General features: G+C 34.2%; 1 protein-coding gene across 2 annotated transcripts; it reads left to right on the top strand.

The window, feature by feature from the left end:
- The first annotated feature begins 9,674 nt into the window (after positions 1 to 9,674).
- Positions 9,675 to 15,510, top strand: Gbeta13F (guanine nucleotide-binding protein subunit beta-1). Of its 2 annotated transcripts, none has more exons than XM_067786165.1 (2): positions 9,675 to 9,902; positions 10,313 to 15,510. In XM_067786165.1, the coding sequence occupies exon 2, from the start codon at positions 11,073 to 11,075 to the stop codon at positions 12,093 to 12,095; it is 1,023 nt and encodes a 340-aa protein (XP_067642266.1). In that variant the 5' UTR covers positions 9,675 to 9,902; positions 10,313 to 11,072; the 3' UTR covers positions 12,096 to 15,510. The 2 variants fall into 2 exon arrangements, with proteins under 2 accessions (XP_067642266.1, XP_067642267.1); XM_067786166.1 differs by having other exon boundaries at positions 10,304 to 15,510.
- Positions 15,511 to 21,436: the final 5,926 nt, after the last annotated feature.

The raw sequence follows: 21,436 nt of genomic DNA, 5'->3' as shown, positions 1-21,436 counted from the left end.
AAACCAATAATGAATGAAAAATACGAGTATTATTGTGAAAAAAGCGTGGGCGCTTTGTGCTATTTTTCTCGTATATCGCGCGCCCAATTTTTGGACGCCTTTAGCAGTCGACCCCTGTTGTAAATTATTGAAATTTTGTAGTACTAATTGTGGTATTTAATATATAAATCACTATTTAATAATAAGCACTATTTATTTTTATAAAATATTTTTATTTAACCGCTCCTAAAAGTATGTTACAAAACGTTTTTAAATATTTCAACCGAATGAAAATTTTTGAAAGACAATATTTTACAATTGAAAAATAAAAATTAACAAGAACAAAAAAATTCAATTTATTTAAAGTAGGTACATTTAAAGTTGAATATAAATATAACCCTACAATACTCCCCCTTCCGGAGATTTAATGTTAAATAAATTAAAAGTAACTTTCTTTTTTGTTTTTGTCTTAGGTATCTGTATTTTATCAATCATTGCTGGTTTTAAACGATCAATAGGAATAGATTTAATTTCATTGTTTATTTCAATTTTAAAGTTTTTAATATCTTTGTCAATAACTCTATAAGGACCTTCATACGGATGTTGCAAGGAACGTTTGTTTATTACACGTACAAAAACAAAATGACAATCTTTTAAATCTTTTGGAACAAAAATACCACTAGAATTTTGATGATGTTCCAAATTTGATTTAAAATTTTTAAAATGTTCACGCAAACTACTTAAAACATCCGTTGAAGTTACATATATTCTCTGTAGTTGAAACAAATAATTCACCAGGTAATATTAAATTTTGTCCATAAACCATTTCAGCCGGTGTTGCTGAAATATCTTCTTTAAAAATCGATCGCAAACCCATTAGTACTATTGGTAACTCTTCATACCAATCTCTGGATCCATTCCTAGCCATTATTGAAGATTTAAGCTGTCTATGAAAACGTTATATCATTCCATTAGCTTGGGGATGATAAGGAGAAGTTGTTATTTGATGACTTCCAAGAAGTTTCGTTAATTTTGAAAACAAGTTTGAAGTAAATTGAGATCCCTGATCTGTTGTTATTTCTAATGGAACTCCAAAACGTGAAATATATTCTTTAAAAAATATATTTACAACCGTAACTGCAGAAATATCTCTTAGTGCGAATGCCTCTGGCCAACGTGTAAATCTATCAATTATAGTTAATATGTAACGATATCCTTTTGAAACAGGTAAGGGTCCAACAATATCTAAGTGAATGTGTTCAAATCTAGATTTTGGAATTGGAATTTTCACAACTGGAGATTTTGTATGACGATGTACTTTCGATTTTTGACAACTTATACATTATTTAGACCAAGTATTAATATCTTTATTCATTTTAGGCCAAAAATATTTCTTAACTATCAAACGACGTGTAGCTCTACTACCAGGATGTGAAATCCCATGTAACATATCAAATATTATTTTTCTTAAATTGTTTGGAATGAAAGGCCTAGGATTTTCTCCTGACACTTCGCACCATATATTAAAGTTAAGAACAGGAATTTTTATTAGTTTCAAATTTAAAAATGTTTGCTCTGAGGTAAGTTTGCTTAATTCACTGTCTTGTTGTTGTTCACTTTGTAAAATTTTTAAATTAATGTCCGAATTATTAATCGCTTCTACTTCAAACGCACGAGATAATGTATCAGCTACAACATTTTCTTGTCCTTTAATATACCTAATGTCATTCGTAAACTGAGCAACGAATTCCATATGTCTAGTCTGTCTTGTACTGCGTTCTGTTTTTGAATTTAAAGCAAATACAAGAGGCTTGTGATCTGTGAAAACTGTAAATTCACGTCCTTCTAGAAGGTAACGAAAATGTTAATGTTCAAATAAATAGCTAATAGTTCCCTATCAAATGCACTATATTTAATTTCGGATGGAGACAATTTCTTTGAAAAGAATGCAAGTGGTTCTGACTTATTAGCCGTGTTTTTTAACACGCGCGTATACGTTTCGTTTGCGCGTGTTAAAAAACGCCTATCTTCGCTTAGATAATGCTTAGGAGACCCATCTAGCGGCTGTGGTAAAACAACTAGCTACAGCAACAGGGTGTAGCGAAAAGCGGAGACGCAACGCTCTGATGGCCATAGGGTATAACATATAGCTGAATCAGTTGCGATGAATTGTGGACACACATATAATACATAGAATTAGTGTACAGGGTGAAACAAAGACACATATTTCAGTTACATCTGAGTATAATGCGTATTGAAATTTAGTAGGACAAAATTTATGCGCAGCAATTTCAGAGGTGTATTTATAGTTTGTCTCTTAGCAGTCAATATAAAGTTTAAGCGTAAACGGATATACGCGTGTTAAAAAACACGGCTATTATTAAACATTTGATGTATGACACCACCTATTGCCGTATTGGATGCATCTACATTTAAAGAAAGTTTTGCATCTTTGTTAAAATGATTTAACAATATCGCAGATGCAAACTTTTCTTTAATGCATTCGAAAGCTTTATTAGATGTATCGTCCCAAATTAAAATCTTGTCTCGCTTCTTATTTGTTCTATTAATTAAATCATAGATAACTGTCGTAAACTCTGCTAATTTTGGTATATATCGATGGCAATAATTAACCATACCAATAAATTTTTGTGCCTGCTTAATACATTTTGGACGATCAAAATTTCGAATGGCTAAAACTTTTTCTTCTGAGGGTCTAATTCCCGTTTCAGAAATATTATGTCCTAAAAAGTCAACATTTGTTACGCGAAAAGTACATTTACTTGGTTTTATATTTAAACCGTACTCCGTTAGGCGCTGAAATAGTACGCGAAGATCTTTGAAATGTTGTTCCTCATTTTCGCTTGCCACTAAGAGATCATCAATATATGTAAAAACAAAGTCTAAATCATTAACTACTTCATTAATAAATCGTTGAAAAGTTTGCGCGGAGTTCCTAAGCCCGAAAGGCATTCGTACAAATTCAAACATGCCAAAAGGCGTAGTGATTGCAGTTTTATAGATATCCTCTTCTGCCATTGGAATTTGGTGATAATCTCTTACCAAATCTAATTTTGAAAATATTTTCTTATTTCTTAGATTCATGTTGAAGTCATGAACATGGGGCAAAGGATAACGATCAGGAACTGTTACGACATTTAATCTTCTAAAATCTCCACAAGGACGCCAGTCATTTAACTCCTTCTTGGGTACAAGATGTAAAGGAGATGCTACTGCTGAATTAGAAGGTCTACATATCCCTGTCTTTACTAAAAAATCGAATTCTGTTTTAGCTACTTTGAATTTAATGGGGTCTAAACGTCTTGGTTTAGAAAATGGCAAATTTCCTTCAGTGACTAATCTGTGAACTGTTGTATGTCTAACTGGTTGTGAATAATCTGGTTCAGAAAATAAAGAAGGAAATTCTTTTAGTAACTTTGTAAATTTGTTATCAACAGCGAAAACTTTTGGTAGCGAAACATTACAAACACATGAAATTGTGTTAACTGAAAGACTTGTTATCGGATCTACTAAGCATTTGCGTTTAACATCAACTAAGAGACCATATTTACACAAAAAATCAGCACCGATAATTGGTTTAGCTATATCCGCTATTACAAACGTGAACGGAAATTCGCGACGCAGTACTAAATTAATATTTAAAAGTTTTTTACCGTATGTCGAAATCGTTGAACCGTTAGCTGCAGTTAAAATAATATCAGATGACTTTTTCGAACTTGAAGATTTTGAAACCGGAAGCACTGAAATTTCTGCTCCACTATCTATTAAAAAATTAAGTTTGTTTGTTTTATCAAAAATAAATAAGCGACGTGTAAAGGTGTCTAAATGTCCGTTGTTTGTCGCCGTAACAACGGATAACTTTAGTTTGACGAACTATTATTTTTAAAAGCGCATGGTTGTTCGCACTTCAAAGACTGATTACCAAACTTTTAATGATACCTACAGAGCCAATTTGGGTTGTCACGAGACTTTGATCGATATCTAGAAGGACTTCTAAAACGATTCCTACTAAAAGATCGGGACCTTGAATAATTTTGACTCATCTGATTTTTAATTTCACTGATCTCTAATGACAATTTTTCAAAATTTTTGCACATCATGTGAGTTGTTTGGACCAAATTTGAAATAATTGCATTTTCGCTTTTAGAATTTGGAAAATTACTAACTGAGGCTATTTCATTTTTATTATAAACTTCCCAAATATTATCGGCTAATTTAACTAATTCACTTATTTCATTCAAATTCGAACTAGTAAGAATAATACTTAAATTTTTGAGCAACTTCCTTATCCAAAGCTTTTTAAGAATTTCTTTGCTAAAATTGTTTCCAGAGAGTAGCACTAGAGACCGATAAAACTCAGAAGGTTTACGATCTCCCATTTCTGAATCGGATAACACTCGATCTAATTTGGCATTCTCACTTAATGAGTGCCGTTCAATTAAAATTTTCTTTAATGCAGAAAATTTGTCATTTTCAGGAGGATTTTGAATAAAATCAAGAATTGTCATAATTACATCCTGTGGAAGTGCAGTTATGACATATTCATATTTTGTCCCTTCCTGAGTAATGTTCTTTCGACTAAATTGCATTTCAGCATGGATGAACCATGCTTCAGGGCAATTAGTCCAAAATTGGGGAAGTTTTACCGATGTAGCAAAAAATTCATTATTTTGATTCACATATGGATTTGGTAAATCATTTTGATAATTTTCATTATCTAAATCAATAAGTGAATCGTTTACTTGATTTCGTGGTGTAGATGTACGTATATTATTTGATGGTGAATGAAACATTGTTAATAGAAATAACTACAAAAATTATATTATAGGAAGAAATAAAAATGTCCGGAAAGGAGCGTTTACAAAACCCAAATTATTAATCTATTTTGATACATATACAGATACATATAAATAATATTAATACTAGATACAGCTCTTGATGAAATTAGACAATGTATTGTGCAATGGCTTTAATTGTTTTGTATTTGTAGCTTTTGTTGTTGTTGCTCTTGCAATGTTTGATTGAAAGGCTGATGTTAATGATGCAGCGGTAACGTCTGAAATAATGACAATCCAAAAATACGACGAAGACGACGTCGTGCAGTTGAAAATAAACTAATTTTATAGAAGTGAATCTAGTTTTTGGACCACCACATCTACGTCAAATACGCGTTAGAGAGGGCTCTTGTGATGTTCACGATATATTTGGTATATATTTTCAACTTGTTTTTCAGATAATTCTTCGAGTAGTGAGGACACTTCACATTAGTTTAAAGGTACGAATTACAAAACTTTTAGCGAGTTAGAGCTGGACGTTGCAAGATGTTACGCACTTTATTTGAAAGTGAATTTAAATAAATCTCTTCACTGGTCTTTTGTAAATCAATTAAAGTTTGTTCAAGTGCACCACCTTTAACAATTTGTTTAAGAATTTGCTGATAAAAACGTAATAAGTTGGATATAGTAAACAGAACTATGGTATCGTTTTCGGAAGTCAATATGGTTTCCACTCGCATAATATATAACTAGGAAGAGAATAAATCGATTTTTGCTGAACATCAACTGGTGGCGTTATTATTTCATACAGCATACAAGAATTAAAATTTGATTCGTTGTTTTTGAAGGACGGTTTTTAAGGTTGACGCTGAAGAAGTCAAGTGTGACGTAGATGCGCAGAACCATTGTTTACTATACGCAGAACGAAGCAATTTTGAACTCGTGAATGCACAAACTTATGTGTGTGAATTGTGACGCTTAACAGCCCATATCGATGGGTGAGCGCCCCTGCAAAATTGTTGGATTACGTGTTCCATTTTCTTCATGTTGGAGTACTCTAACAATACTCCTTTGCATAGCGGAATGATACAAGGTGGCAGCATGGTGACATACCTATATACATAAATAAAAATTCCATGTACTTTGTTTTTGTAAATTCGATGGACCAATGTCAAAATCGTACTACGCCGGAAGTTGATGTATCATATCAAATAAAAAAGTTTATAGTCAGCTGTCCCATGCTGCCACCTTGTATCGTTCCGCCATGCTCCTTTGTAATGCGTTTGGGGACCACCATCAGCCGATCATTGCTCGTTTTTTAACGACCGTGATCACGACACGATGACGATCGAACAGAGTTGCCAAAAGTAAAATATTGCATACAAATAACTGATAATAAAATTTTACTATGGCAACTCTGATAAATGCAACCGCGCACTGGTTTTATGTATAGAAATATATCAGTTTCTTTATTCACGCAAATGCTAACATAAGAATCATTGTGAATGATGACTAAGTGTGATATCTTATCTGTCAACTGCCTGACAGGATGTTCAATATGGCTACTTTTTAGCGTTTTGACAGATATTTCAATATGGCGTCGCCTATACAGAATGAGACAGAGATAGTCAATTACAAATCAGGTGATCCAATCACTTTGGAATTTTGACGTCTATGCAGAAGATATCACACTTAGTTATCATGCACAATGATAAGAATATTCGTAGTATAAAATAAAAAAGTTGTATTGTCCCTCGATCCTCATTTACTTTCATTTTAAATTAATTTCTTTCCGGCACAATTCCTCTTTAGTACTTTGGCATATGATCCTCTGTGGGTGCTCCATGGAGTACTACAGTGAAAGTACTTCGGAAAGTACTCTCACGTATGTACTCTATGGAATACTTACAAACAAAGCGAGAGTGGGAGCACCTACTCCTAGGACATCGCAACGTTAATTGGAGCACATTTTTTGTATGAATACAGGGTAATAGTCTAGTTGAGAGGTCGACTGCTAATACGCGTCAAAAAATATCAAGAGAGCTGTCAAAAGACGCGTATTAATCTCGAGAACAATAATCCGAAGGTGGAAAAGAAAAATTTTAACTCGTTCAAAAGATATTAACGAAACACCGAAAAAAGACCCGCGGGTACCTCCGAAACCGGGGGTGGGATCCAAAGTATTTTTGCGCAGAACACCTTTCTGCGTTGGCGGCCTTCGGCTGCGCTTATACAAAATAACCCTGGGCTACGCCATGCCAAGTCCGGGTGTGTGGTATAACCGTGGCTACCGCCCCGGCGATGCACAATATTTTTTCAACTGCAAATAGGGCCGTTCCATTGGTTTATCGAGCTCTGGCTCAAATCTCATTGGCACGATCTGGATCAACTTTATGAGAACTGGCAGCACTAATATAAAACATCTGTTTTGTTGAAAATAAGAAGAAACGTACACAAAATTTTAAGATACTGATAGAATTATTAACATTTAAATAGTTTCGCACGTAAGTAAACTATTTATTTTCCTTACATCATCTTCAAGTTGTTTACTCTTTCAGTGTTTTTCCTTTTAAATATGGCGAATTCTTTTATGTATACACAAATGTACACATATTAGTTACGTTCCATTGAGACTTGAGCGAGATACGGATAGAAATTTAACATGCAAATGTTATTTATCTGGTTCAATTTCTGATCCGTATAGCAGTTCCGTTCCTTTCGTTTTCTGTAATAGATTTTTTGACAGCTAACCACTTTTGAGCTGGTAGCACTCATGGCTCAACTATATAGTTGGCTCACCTCTACAGCAACAACATACCTTTGTTCACATTGCCAAAATAAGCGTGTTGGTGTTAGACGAATGAAATGGAATGAAAACATAAAACTTAGCAGCATTTGTTACATGCCAACATAATAAAACCGCACTGCGTTTTTTTAGCGCACGCAATCAACCAGCGTTTTTTGCCCTAACCCAAATAAGCATGCGTTGCGGCAATGTAAAGCATGTGTGCAAACGTCAAATCTAAATGTCACGCAGAACAAAAAGTGGAAATCGAGTTAGGTTTTCACGCAGCAGATTCAATTTGGGTTGCTCTCATATAAGTTGAATGTGCATGAGACATTTTTAACAGAAAATGACTTGCTTGCGTTTATATTAGGTTGGCATGTTAGTAAGAAAATGTTGTAAATTCGTTGGTTTCATTTTAAGTTTGCCATCTCTTTCTGACAATCCCTATTCCAGTGAAATGAAAAAAATAGAATCACCTGGTGAGATGAGCCAACCATATAGTTGAGCCATTGTAGCACTGAACTAAATATGTGTACATTTGTATATACATAAAAGATTTCGCCATATTTAAAAGCAAAAACACCGAAAGAGTAAACAACTTGAAGATGATGTAAGGAAAATAAATAGTTTGCTTACGTGCGAAACTATTTAAATGTTAATAATTCTATCTGTATCTTAAAATTTTGTGTACGTTTCTTCTTATTTTCAACAAAATAGATGTTTTATATTAGTGCTGCCAGCTCTCATAAAGTTGATCCAGATCGTTCCAATGAGATTTGAGCCAGAACGAGAGCTCGATAAACCAATGGAACGGCCCTATTTAGTTCAGTGCTACAATGGCTCAACTATATGGTTGGCTCATCTCACCAGCTGATTTTATTTTTTTCATTTAACTGTAGTAGGGATTGTCAGAAGGAGATGGCAAACTTAAAATGAAACCAACTAATTTACAAGATTTTCTTATTACATACAAATGCTGCTAAGTTTTATGTTTTCATTCCATTCCATTCGTCTAACAGCAACACTCTGATTTTGGTAATGTTAACAAATGTATGTTGTTGCTGTAGAGATGAACCAACCATATAGTTGAGCCATGAGTGCTACCAACTCAAAAGTGGTTAGCTGTCAAAAAATCTACTACAGAAAACGAAACGAACAGAACTGCTATACGGATCAGAAATTGGACCAGATAAATATCAGGATCACAACGTTGTTGTTGCATTTGCATGTTAAATGTCTATCCGTATCTCGCTCAAGTCTCAATGGAACGTAACTAATATCTCCGGACAGAGATACAATTTTTCTTTTCCGCCTTCGGAGTATTGTTCTCGAGAAAAGAAGTAATTAACAAATTATCTGGCTCACAAATTGAACCAGACTTTTATCTGGATTTATCTGGCTCAAATCGTTGTTGTTGCATTTACATGCAAAATTATTTATCTGGCTCAGGATCTTTGCCACCGCATGATTGCTTGTGTTTACTTCTTTATAGCATGGCGGATCGATACAAGGTGGCAGCATGGGACAGCTGATTATAAACTTTTTTTATTTGATTTGATACATAAACTTCCGGTGCAGTACGATTTTGACATTTGTCCATCGAATTTACAAAAACAAAGTACATGGAATTTTTATTTATGTTTGTAGGTATGTCGCCATGCTCCCACCTTGTATCGTTCCGCCATGCTTTATAGGTGTTGGCCGAATTTAATTGTCAAATTTCAGCAAAATGCGAAAATCAGTGGCAGCATCCTTGGTATCATTGTAAATTTTACCAAGTAGCGCAACTAACAGCTGATCGGTGAAAATTCGCACATTCACACGCACAGTTCTCGACTCAGTTTCAAAACAAAACTTTAGATTATTTAATTCAAATTTTCAAGTGAGATAATACTTACAAATTTATGTATACAGAATATATATGGCATTTTTGTTGTTATTAAAACAATATTTTTATTTATATTAAAGCTTTTATCATTTTTTTTTTTAACTTTGAAAAATCTCCGAACACCATTCCTTCATTATATGACATTCGACTGCCTAGTCCACTGCCTTCCACTCTATTCGCAACATAACCTCTACTTAAGCTGCCAAACTATATAGTAAACAATGCTTGGTATATTGCCGCTCTCTTCCAGCGTAGTAAAATTAAAGCTGAGATAAAAATTGTGTGCGACTTTATTTAATGTGAAAATATATTTGGACAATTTTACAAAATCGAAAATATGCCATATATTACATTAATACACAAATGAGTTGAAAGAATTGATGTGTGTAATCGCGAATTGTGTTTTAAGTATCATACATAGGACAGTGGAGAGTAAACGAGCTGAAAAAATGTAAGAAAAAATCCATGAAAAATGAGCTTTGTTCCAAAAGGAGAAAGCATATTCTAGTGAACACAAAGGATAGATTTTATTTATAAATAATTTATTTTTATCCTGTGGTGTGTAGTAGATATTTATTGCACTCCATATTAAAAAGTTGAAAGAAGCAAACAAAATATGCGGTCCGAAAAGATATCCAAAATTGATTTTTCTTTTCTCAATCTTTTCTTCTCTTTTTCACATCTGCTGAATAAACTTGGGTGACTGGGATGGCTAATTGCTGATTTGTTCGTTAATTCTTCGATGAAATCGCCCCGACTTCGTGTTCAACAATTTATTATATCTATCCTCTCTGGCTCTGCCCCTACTGTCATATTCGACTATCATCTGCTATTGGTGGTGCAAATTACAAGCGATTTTAGTGTACCAAAAAAGTAAAGCTAAGTAGAAGAGAAAGAAACAGCAAAGAAAAATTTTTTTAATTTGTCGATTGGAAAAGGAAAAACGTTTAAAAATTATAGAAGTGTAGTGAAAATATATCAAAAAACGTGTTGGTCGAAATCGCTGAAGGGTTGGCAAAGAGTTGGATACTGTTCCGCATAAATTGACGGAGTAGTGGAAAGAAAAAATTTATCACCGCCACACCATCGTTTCAATACGAAAGAATAGAAAATTGCAGGAGGTGGAAATATACATATACATACAGCAGCTGCAAAAGTATAAACGAGTAGCGAATATAACTGAAGTTAAAGTATTTGGGTATCAGCAATATATGAAAACCTAAGGCCGCTAACAAAAAAGCTTACGTCAAGAATAATAGTGACACGCACAAATTTCCAATTAATACTGGATATAATACTGCCTCTTCGCTTACCATTGATTGCGACCACATAAGTTGCAGCCTATAAACAGAGGCGACAAGCCGCACCCTTAATACACCCTTCTAACGTCGTGTGAGGGGAACGTAGATATAAAAATAGGTATATTCTATGACATACATTTTCACATATAGCAGAGATAAGCTAAGTGTTAACGTTGCCATTATTTCCATTAAAACAAAATCAAATAATTAACTTTTGTATAAAAGTAAATTCGGCTTTACCCTTACTCGTCTAAGAGCTTCGAAAAAGACGAGGTTACACAAAATTTCCCTACAGTAACGTATACAACAAGATCATCGACATGAATGAATTAGATAGCTTAAGACAAGAAGCCGAATCTCTTAAAAATGCTATACGTGATGCGCGTAAGGCTGCATGTGACACAAGTTTGGTGCAAGCCGCAGCCACTTTGGAACCAATAGGCCGTATTCAGATGCGCACCCGACGCACTCTGCGTGGGCATTTAGCAAAGATTTATGCAATGCATTGGGGCAGCGACTCTCGTAATTTGGTGTCTGCCTCACAAGATGGTAAGCTGATCGTATGGGACTCACACACCACCAATAAGGTGCACGCCATACCATTGCGGTCCTCATGGGTAATGACGTGCGCATATGCGCCTTCGGGTAGCTACGTCGCCTGTGGAGGCCTTGACAATATGTGTTCAATCTACAACCTAAAGACGCGCGAAGGTAATGTGCGTGTCTCGCGAGAGTTGCCTGGACATGGTGGTTATCTATCGTGCTGTCGTTTTCTGGATGATAATCAAATTGTTACCAGTTCAGGTGACATGACTTGCGGACTCTGGGATATCGAAACTGGACAGCAAGTCACATCTTTCTTAGGTCATACTGGTGATGTGATGGCATTATCTTTAGCGCCAGGATGCAAAACATTTGTTTCAGGCGCTTGCGATGCTTCAGCTAAATTATGGGATATACGCGAAGGTGTATGCAAACAAACTTTCCCAGGACACGAGTCGGATATTAATGCGGTGACCTTCTTCCCTAATGGACAAGCATTTGCCACAGGTTCGGATGACGCCACATGCCGCCTTTTCGATATACGCGCGGATCAGGAGTTGGCTATGTACTCTCATGACAACATTATTTGCGGTATCACATCCGTTGCGTTCTCAAAGAGCGGTCGCTTGTTGCTTGCTGGTTACGACGATTTCAACTGTAATGTGTGGGATACAATGAAAGCAGAACGGTCCGGAATTTTAGCAGGTCATGATAATCGTGTCTCGTGTCTCGGTGTTACTGAAAATGGCATGGCCGTTGCAACGGGTTCCTGGGATTCATTTTTGCGTGTGTGGAATTAAGATGTTGGCAACTGTGCGTTACCAAGCCAAAAGTGGATGTGGTGTGGTGGGAGATAGGTGTGGACGCAGCGGAATGTAAATGTAGTATAGAATTCCGGCATTAATGACTGACGTGCTTTCTCAACTCACCGAGAAACATCAAAACGGCCATTTCCAATGCTCCTATCCTCATTATTCTCCATTTTGCGGCACTAAATTTAGATTTTTACGTATATATGATACACAAAACCCAACTAGAATACACGAATACATAAAAAATTTAACACTCGAACAATCGAACACCCGGGATAGGGAACATCGGGACATTGGACATAAGACGGAAGCTCACGCTGACACATAAACACGATTTATATACAAGCTTACATTAAACAAATTATTTATATAAAATATATACATAAACAAAGCATATAAGTTTAAAGAAAAATAAATTTAAAAAAGAAGAAAACAAGCAAGACCGATAAAAATGATAAGAGAAGCATTGAACCAAAAAAATAACAAAAGTATAAATCCACATATGCAAAGATATGTAAGCAAGCGAACGATAAAGAAATTAAGAATAATATATGATCATGATGGAACAGTAAAATAAGATTAAAGCAAAGATCAGAGAGTAAAAAACAATGTACAATGCCACTGAAAAAGCACAAGCTACATATGACAAAATATACGTCAAAGAAGAACCTGTTGAACACGCATTTACAAAACCACAGCAAGAAACTTAAATCGAAATGAATCAAGTTGAAATAAGCTACATAAGTTACACTAAAATTTAAGGAGCAAAGAAAACGTTTAGTAAAACACAATAAGATTTATAAAGTTTGTCTTATTAATTTTAAGCCCTAATTTATATACGACTCAAAATTAAACAAAAAAAAATATATAAATAAATTTTATATATGACCATCTAAGCTATGCAACAGGAAAAAATCATACATACAAACCAAACGGAGCAAAACAAGAATAAAAAATAAATAGAATGAAAACTAATAAAATGAGCGTTAAGCAATTTGTATATTCAAAGTATTTAGGACATACATAATTACATTGTCAGCGGCAAAAGTAGAAGAAAGAAAAATTACTATTATCACAACGCAAGCAACAATAACATGCATCACGATTAGCGAGTACGTCAAAAACAAAATGGGATTAAATCATTTAAATAAAACTTCAATAAGAGAGCGCTTAACTCGAGTAACTTGTTGCACATCCTCATTAAAAACAAAAAGATCGTATGTATGTAAAATGTACTACAACACAACGTACACATACTTCAGATCAATAAAAACGATCATCCGATTTTGACTCTGGATGCAGTATGCATGTATACACTACAAAGCAATAGCAGTGCATGCACCGACCTTTATTAAGAGAAATGCATGGGGTTACACTGCACATTGATGACAATTTGTGATCGGTTACACCTATTGGATGGGGCGAAGCACTGCTACAACAACAACAACAAGATAAATGTATAATCATATACATATAATTAATTTTGCTTTTTTAGGCTTGCTGTGATTTGTAAATGTAAAAGATGTAGAAATGGCATACATACAGACAAACACATTTGCGAGGATACAAATTAACCATGTATAATAATTAGCAAACAACACCTCATGATCACATGGCAGCAATACAATAACGTTACCACGGTACCAATATTAGTGGAAAGGTGGAATATTATCTATCCGACGAAAAAGCCTACTCAAGGTCTCTTAAATTATTTAGTCCCTGTACTTGCGCTAACATACATTTGAACTTATCGTATTTTGATTATACTAGTATACTTCAATGTTGACATTACATTCACATCGCTATACCGAAACATACATAAAGTAGCTGCACCTGATGCAAAAAATGTTTCATACATTTTAAGAGCCTGAAGTAACTTTCACATTGGATTTTTGCACAAGGCAAAGGCTAAAGTGCTATGATATGATTGAATTAATTTGTAATATAATTTCGAAATAAATTTATGGTCCAAGCTCAATTTTATTATACATGTATTGAGTTTTTAACACAATCGCAGCACATGCACAAACAATTTTACAAGTTTGTGACAAAACTAAAGTATTTATCTGATTTACTTACGAATAAACAAAAAAACAATGTTACACCCCAACAATGCAAACGCACAGAAAACATGCAAAATAAAAACAAAACTTGCAAAAAGGTACAACATTTGATACGCACACATTCAACTGTATGATCCTATTGTTGCTAATTGATTAAGAAAAATCTATGTACATGAGTTTAAGCTGATAGCAATTATATATATTATTTATACTGGTTTAGAAAATATATATGTTTATATACACACACACATACTATATGCAACAAAACATTAATAATAAATTTATTTTTGTTTGTTTAAAGTATATATACTTATTAAAAAAGATAATTTTGTTGATAAAAATTTTAAAATGGGGTAATGTACATATGTGTATCTATTCAAGCATATGTATTTATGTATGTTTTACGAATCGCTACGAACCCGAAAACAACTACAGACATTACTAAATTTAAAAATTGTGAAAAAATTTATACTTCATATAAAGCAGAATTTTACATTCTTAGTACATACCACATATGTACATGTGTATATGTATGTATAAATTTGGGTTCAAATTTGTGTGTTATATATTTTTTTTTCTCTTTTTATAATTTGTATCTATTATACTATATTAAATTGAGCTTTAAATACTTGTAACCTATTTATTTATGTTTTGTTTTGTTCCTTGTATTTTAGATGTGACTGAACTCGTTGACAGTAGGACAACAATAAAAAATAAACTGATTGCATTTACTGTAATATTGTCCTTTGTGTTGCACTTGCTTACGAGGGCTCTGAAGTTTTCTGCTTTTAATTTCCAGTATACTTTATCACAAAAAATAGTGATGTCGCCGCCTCATTCTTAAACTTTCGTAAATGATTTTGTCATACTTTTCTTCTTTTTCTTTTTGTGCCATTTTAAATATTAAAATAAATTTTGCTTTTACTGTGCTACTTTCTTTCAGTACATAATCTTATCCTCCCCAAGTATTGACTAAAGTTCAACTTTTTATAGTCTCACATCAATACAAAAATCCAAATAAAACAACAGTAATAATTGCAAATTATTTTGTCTAATTGTTTAAATATTAGAAGAAAAGAAAAATAGAAAATCTGAATACATATGTATAATTTTTTTTTAGCTCAGAGAAACGTGAGATTAGTATCTACACATTTGCGTTTAGAATCCAGCATGCAATGTAAAAAAAAGCTGAAAATATCCTTATATACATACCTAAAGGAATGATACCATTAAAAAAGAAATCGGTGGATGTAACGTAAATGAAATAAAAAACTTAAAACATCTCAACTCATATTTAAATCTGTAATTATAATAAAATAAACTGAAATTTAAATAAAAAATACATTTGCTTAGTTAGTGTAAACAAAAAAAAAACTGGAAATTGTATTTATAAAATTTACAAATTGAAGTCAAAAAGTTTAATATTAATTTTCAAGAGTTAAATTTTTTAAATATTTTTCTGTGATAAAAAAGCAAAAATAAGGATGATGAACAACATAATGCTTTCGGACGATGATGAGGAGGTCATCGAACATATTAGATCTCTATCGTTTGATAGAAGAGTGGAAGAACGAAGTGGTCACTTCAAAACTCAACCAAATAAATACTTCCAAAGAAGAATTCGTTTGGAAAAAGAGAGTGTCCTGTTCCTGTTACCGAAAATACGTGCCCAGTTAGTGAGCTCCCATAGGATGTATACCTTTGTAATCATATACTTATTTTAACAAGTAATATCTGATTAATTATAGCATCCATCCATCCCCAATGAACCAGATATTGTGTGCGTTGCGATTCACCAAGTTACTGCGCAATAGCTCGCTTATACGGAGAGTTCATACAAATGCCCTATAGCCCAGAATACCTAAGCGAAGCTGCTGTGAAATTTTACGATATCGTGAGGTTTCCACGAATTATTGGAGCTATAGATTGCATTCATGTAGGAATAAAATCGCCAGGTTTAAAAAATTAGTTCATGGTTTACTTCCATTGCATTGATGATTACTTATGCTTTTTTAATGAACACATGTCTACAAGTCTACAATGCAATGCAAAATTGTCACACAAGCTATTCTTGTTTTGCGAAAACTAAAGCCAGTTGAGAGACAGCGAACCCTTTGTGCTTTTATTCGTTGCACATGATCATGTATGCATAAAGATCACACGGATCAACATTAAATCTCCTTTTATACACACTCTTGACATCACACGCAGGATCTTAATTCTTCGAAAAACCTTTCTCTCCATATTCCATGATTAAGAACTTGATTTTTGTTCCATTACTTTTCAATTGCCTTTAGTCCAATTTAGCTCTTGTTGGCAAGAGTTATATTTAGTTTAATTTTTAGCGGTTAATACTGGTTTCCAGGTTGGCAAAGTCCCACACATTTTCGATTTTACATCCGTTAACAGTAATTTGGCTGCCAAGGAAAGTTTTCGCTACCACTATATTTTATATTTTAGGGTTTGTTAGGGAAATTTAGTGTACTGTGCCTAATAATGTCTTCATTTAGCGACTCTTTCAGGAGGAATACGTAGACACATACCGCAACAGGAAGGCATACTCTTCTTTTAATACCCAGACAATATGCTCTGCAAGTTTGATGTTTAACGATAATGTTGCGAGGTGGCATTGGTCCGCACACTATTCGCCAATTTGGAATAACTAACTGCCATCAGCGTACACATTTTTTTCAGGATTCTTATAGAAACTATTGTGTACTAGGGCATAGTGGTTATGCTCCAACTGTTTTCATGATGACACCACTTAGCAGTGTTACCTCACCACCTCAATCATTCTATAACGAGTCCCATATAAGAAGCAGAAATACGTTTGAACGGAGTTTTGGAATTTGGAAGGGAAGATTCCCGATTTTGTCCAGGGGAATACAAGTTCATATTAGCAAAATACCTGGAATAATAACTACTGCAGTAACATAACATTTGCCGATTAAAAAATTATCCAGATCCAATCAAAGATGCTGAGTACCCTGCAATTTTAGAAATCGAAATAAACGGAACCGATAGACAAAGCAGCAATAATTCCACCAGGTTGTCATCAGGAAACCGACCTCGTCAAGTCTTGACCAACATTTTTCGCGATTATAATTTTGTCCAAATAATGTTTATTATAACAATACTACACAGGACCTTTTCTTCATTAAGCGACCATCTGTCAGCAGCCCCAAAAAAATTAGTTAAATAGTTAAATAGAAAACGGCTTCTTAACTATAAATACAATCAAAATAAAATGCGGCAATCCTATACGACAGCATTCAATAAAGCAATAATGACATAATTAAGAATTTGTATTTTGTATGGAAGATTGAGTTCGATTAGGGCTTTAATGTAGAAAACTTGGCTAATTATTTCAATAAGCCTCTGGTTGAAATTGGTATTAGATACGAAATTCGGTTGTAACCGAACATTATATACTCAGCTGTTAAGTTCTATCGTACAGATTAAATAGTTCTTTGTTTGTTCTGCTATTTTTTTGTGAAATATTTCATGTTACAAAGGATTTTGTACATATTGTAGTGACACGATTAATCTCGGAAGAGATTTTAGGCCGAGCTCCTCTACCAATTTGCTTCGTGCTCCTTTTAATTTTATCTACAAATTATCGGGACGGGAGCTACATGTTTTAAGCCGACTCCGAACGGCATCTTCAGGGTAGATGAATTTTCACTGAGAAGCTTTTAATAACAGAAATACACTCGGAGTGTTTGCCAAATCACTGCCGAGGAGCGACCCTTAGAAGAATTCTTCTGTAATTGAAAAAGTTGTTTTCTAAATACTTGAGCCCAGAACCTTCGACGTGGTGGGCGAAGAACGCTACCACCACACCACGGCGTCCGCTTAGGATATAAAGGCTATACACCTGCTAGTAAAATAATAGAAACAAACAGCCCAATTTTAAAAGAACTTCCGCGTGCATCTGTATTTTTCATTTTCATATTACGAGATATAGGAAAAGTGAATAAATATTGAAAATTAGAAACTGTGAAGGATTATTATCAACGAATATCAACAATTCTAAACGAAAATTCCGTGCGAATTGTTTCCCTTCTCCCATTCCTCGTATTCTAAATAAAAATTCCTTGTGAGTTTTTCACTTCTCCCTTTCCTCCTATTCTGAACAATGTTCGAAAAAGCGGAAACCGGTTATGGGAGAAAAGTAGGTATTATGAATGTGATGGAGATGGAGATTTCTCTGCCATTTCATGGGAGTTTTTTCACTAGTTAAGTTAAAGGGAATGCATCAAAATAAATAAATAAATAGTTAAAGGAAATTGGTTATTTTAAGAAAGAACACTTATTTGTACAAATTTGTGCTAAAATATGTATTTACATTCTACCACAATATTCTCACTGTTAATACAACAACAACCACAATATTCTTTATTTTAAGTCGAAAAGTATATCATAAGCAACGGAAGAGATCTTCGCATATTTAATGCAGCCATCCAGAAATTCGGCAAGGATTTGTTAATAAGCCTTATATAGATTTTGGCATATGGCAAAAGGGGAACTCAACTCGACTTGGCCGCCAGAAAATTGCTTTGCAGATTGAATGCAGGCAACTCCGGGGGATTTGTGTTATTCCGCCGGTCTTCTTCTTATGCTCCTCTGTTGATGTTGCTGTGGCACCAATTCATTACTCATTTCAGTGAATACCACATGAAATGCAATAATGTGCATTGTTTATACCTTATTTCTTAATTTCAAACAAATTGGCAACAATAATTAAACTACAATTTTTTAAGCAAAATAAGAAATGCGCAACGAAATTTCAATTGACAAAATAGCTGACTTCGAAAATTCGAAATTCCTATTCCCCAATTATTCTTCTCCCTAGGAGAAAAGAATTGGAGGAATTTTTCCGCAGGAATAAAAAAATCCGCGAGAACAAAATTCCGCGAGAATATTTAGAATTGGTCTGTATATATTTTGGAAAGAGTTTTAACAACTAGCATTGCGAGGAATTGTTACTTTGGACTGAGTAGGGAATTGAGAAGAAAAGTCCTCTCTCTCACTCCGAGCTCTGTGAATTTTACGCAGATTTTTTAACAGTACAAAGAATGCGAATGGACAGAGTACAAAGACCCTCCGGCCTAAAACGCTTTTGGCAGCATTTCAAAAAAAATACGTTCTTGGTGTTTCCATTTGGTGTCCGTCACAGAAAAAATCGTCTGGACGGAAAGGCACTAACTGATAATTTATTAAGAATTGGGCCGACGGATTTTGTTTCAAAACGGTCAAGTTCATTATAACAAGATCGTACTTTGATACTTTTTTATCCCCGCAAATGTTCAACCTTGTCTACTTTTCTTTGGAACCCTTAACATGTTTAAATCCATTCAATTGTTTTTGGTTTTTTAGAACCGGTTACTATTTCATAACGTTTTACTTTCATTAAGCTGGTTACTTATTTAGTTTATTTTATATTGAAATTGGTTATTTTCTTAGAACCCGTAACTTTTTGTGAAACTTGTTTTTGAAACGAAAATTCCGTGCGAGTTATATTCGCTAAAATATGTGTATACATTCTACCACAATATTCTCACTGTTAATACAACAACAACAGCAACCACAATATTCTTTAATTTAAGTCGAAAATTATATCATAAGCAACGGAAGAGCTCTTTGTATATTTGATGCAGCCATCCAAAAATTGCGCAAGGATTTTTTAAGAAGGCTTAATTAGATTTTGGCATATGGCGAAAGGCGAACTCAACTCGACGTGGCCGCCAGAAAATTGCTTTGCAGAATGAAAGCAGGTAACTCCGGCGGATTTGTGTTAACCCGCCGTCTTCTTCTTATGCTCCTCTGTTGATGTTGCTGTGGCACCAATTCATTACTCATTTCAGTGTATACCACATGAAATGTAATAATGTGCATTGTTTATACCTTATTTCTTAATTTCAAACAAATTCGCAACAATAATTAAACTTTTAAATTTTTTAAACAAAATAAGAAATGCGCAACGAAATTTCAATTGACAAAACAGCTGACTTCGAAAATTCGAAATTCCTATTCCCCAATTTTTCTTCTCCCTAGGAGAAAAGAATTGGAGGAATTTTTTCGCGGGAATAAAAAAATCCGGGAGACAAAATTCCGCGAGAATATTTAGAATTGGTCCGTTTATCTTATTTAGTACTTTAATAAAAATGAAAATATAAAGAAAACTATATACTTTTAAATTCTAGATATTTAGTCCTATCGATTATCACCGAATTTATGGATATGCATACGTAAGTTAATGGTTTGATAGTTATTTGACCCAACCTTTCATTTTTGCCCAAAAAAAAATAAAATATTTAGTTTAGTTTAGGGAATTTGCATAGATCGCTTTGTCGCGTCGAAGCAAAAAAAGAGTTCCATTTTAAGAATCGTTCCATTAAGTCATCGAGCTCTGTATCACGATCAAATCTCATTGGAACGATGAGCGCCCAAATTCCAACCTCCGCTAACGCTAAAACTCCATGGCCAAAAATATCTAAAACAGCATCAAGTGCGTGGAAAAGTATGGATCAGTACTATGAGAATTGGTAACACTCAGCGAATGTGTTGTTTTCAACCTTTTTTCCCGCATCGCTCCATAAAATTTTACTTAAAAAGTAAAAACAAATTATCAAACTTATAGCTAGTATTATAAGTTCTTCAAACCATGCCACAAATGCGATATATTTTCCCTATAAAGCTGTATGGGATTTTTCATTAAAAAAAGGTTAGAGTACTAATGCCAGAGAGGATAGATAGAATAAGAGACGTCATTTCAATTTTTATTTGTAATGTACCTGATGGGCGGGTATTAGAAAATTGTGCATGCATGTATGGAGTACTCGCTATGGACCAAGCGAGTGCTCCAAAATTAACCACAATTCATACAAAAATATGGTCCAAGTAACATTGCGATGTCCTAGGACCGGACCATATACTCCAGCTCCGCATTACATCATAGTAATCCATGGAGTACCCACAGTCCAATAAACATCGTGTAGTGATTACAATCGTTAAAAACGAGCAATGATCGGCTTACAATATGTTCGTGTAGAAACATGAGTTGGTCCATTGCTGCATTACAGTGGAGTATAATGGTAAGTACTCCAGTGGACCACATGGTCCAACGATTTTTACAAGGATGTTATTCACTATGGCCATCAGAGGGTTGTGTCTCCGCTTTTCGGTACACCCTGTGCTGTATATAGTTATTTAACCACTGCCGCTAGATGGGTCTCATAAGCATTTCTAAGCGAGGATAAGCGT

The sequence above is a fragment of the Eurosta solidaginis genome, chromosome 4 (assembly GCF_040869045.1).
Source record: "Eurosta solidaginis isolate ZX-2024a chromosome 4, ASM4086904v1, whole genome shotgun sequence".
NCBI classification, from domain to species: domain Eukaryota; kingdom Metazoa; phylum Arthropoda; class Insecta; order Diptera; family Tephritidae; genus Eurosta; species Eurosta solidaginis.
Note: the sequence above shows the minus strand (reverse complement) of the source record. Positions and strands in the feature narration are given on the sequence as shown.

Coding starts and splice junctions, on each gene's coding strand:
- Gbeta13F (XM_067786165.1), top strand. CDS start 11,073: ATGAATGAATTAGATAGCTTAAGACAAGAAGCCGAATCTCTTAAAAAT.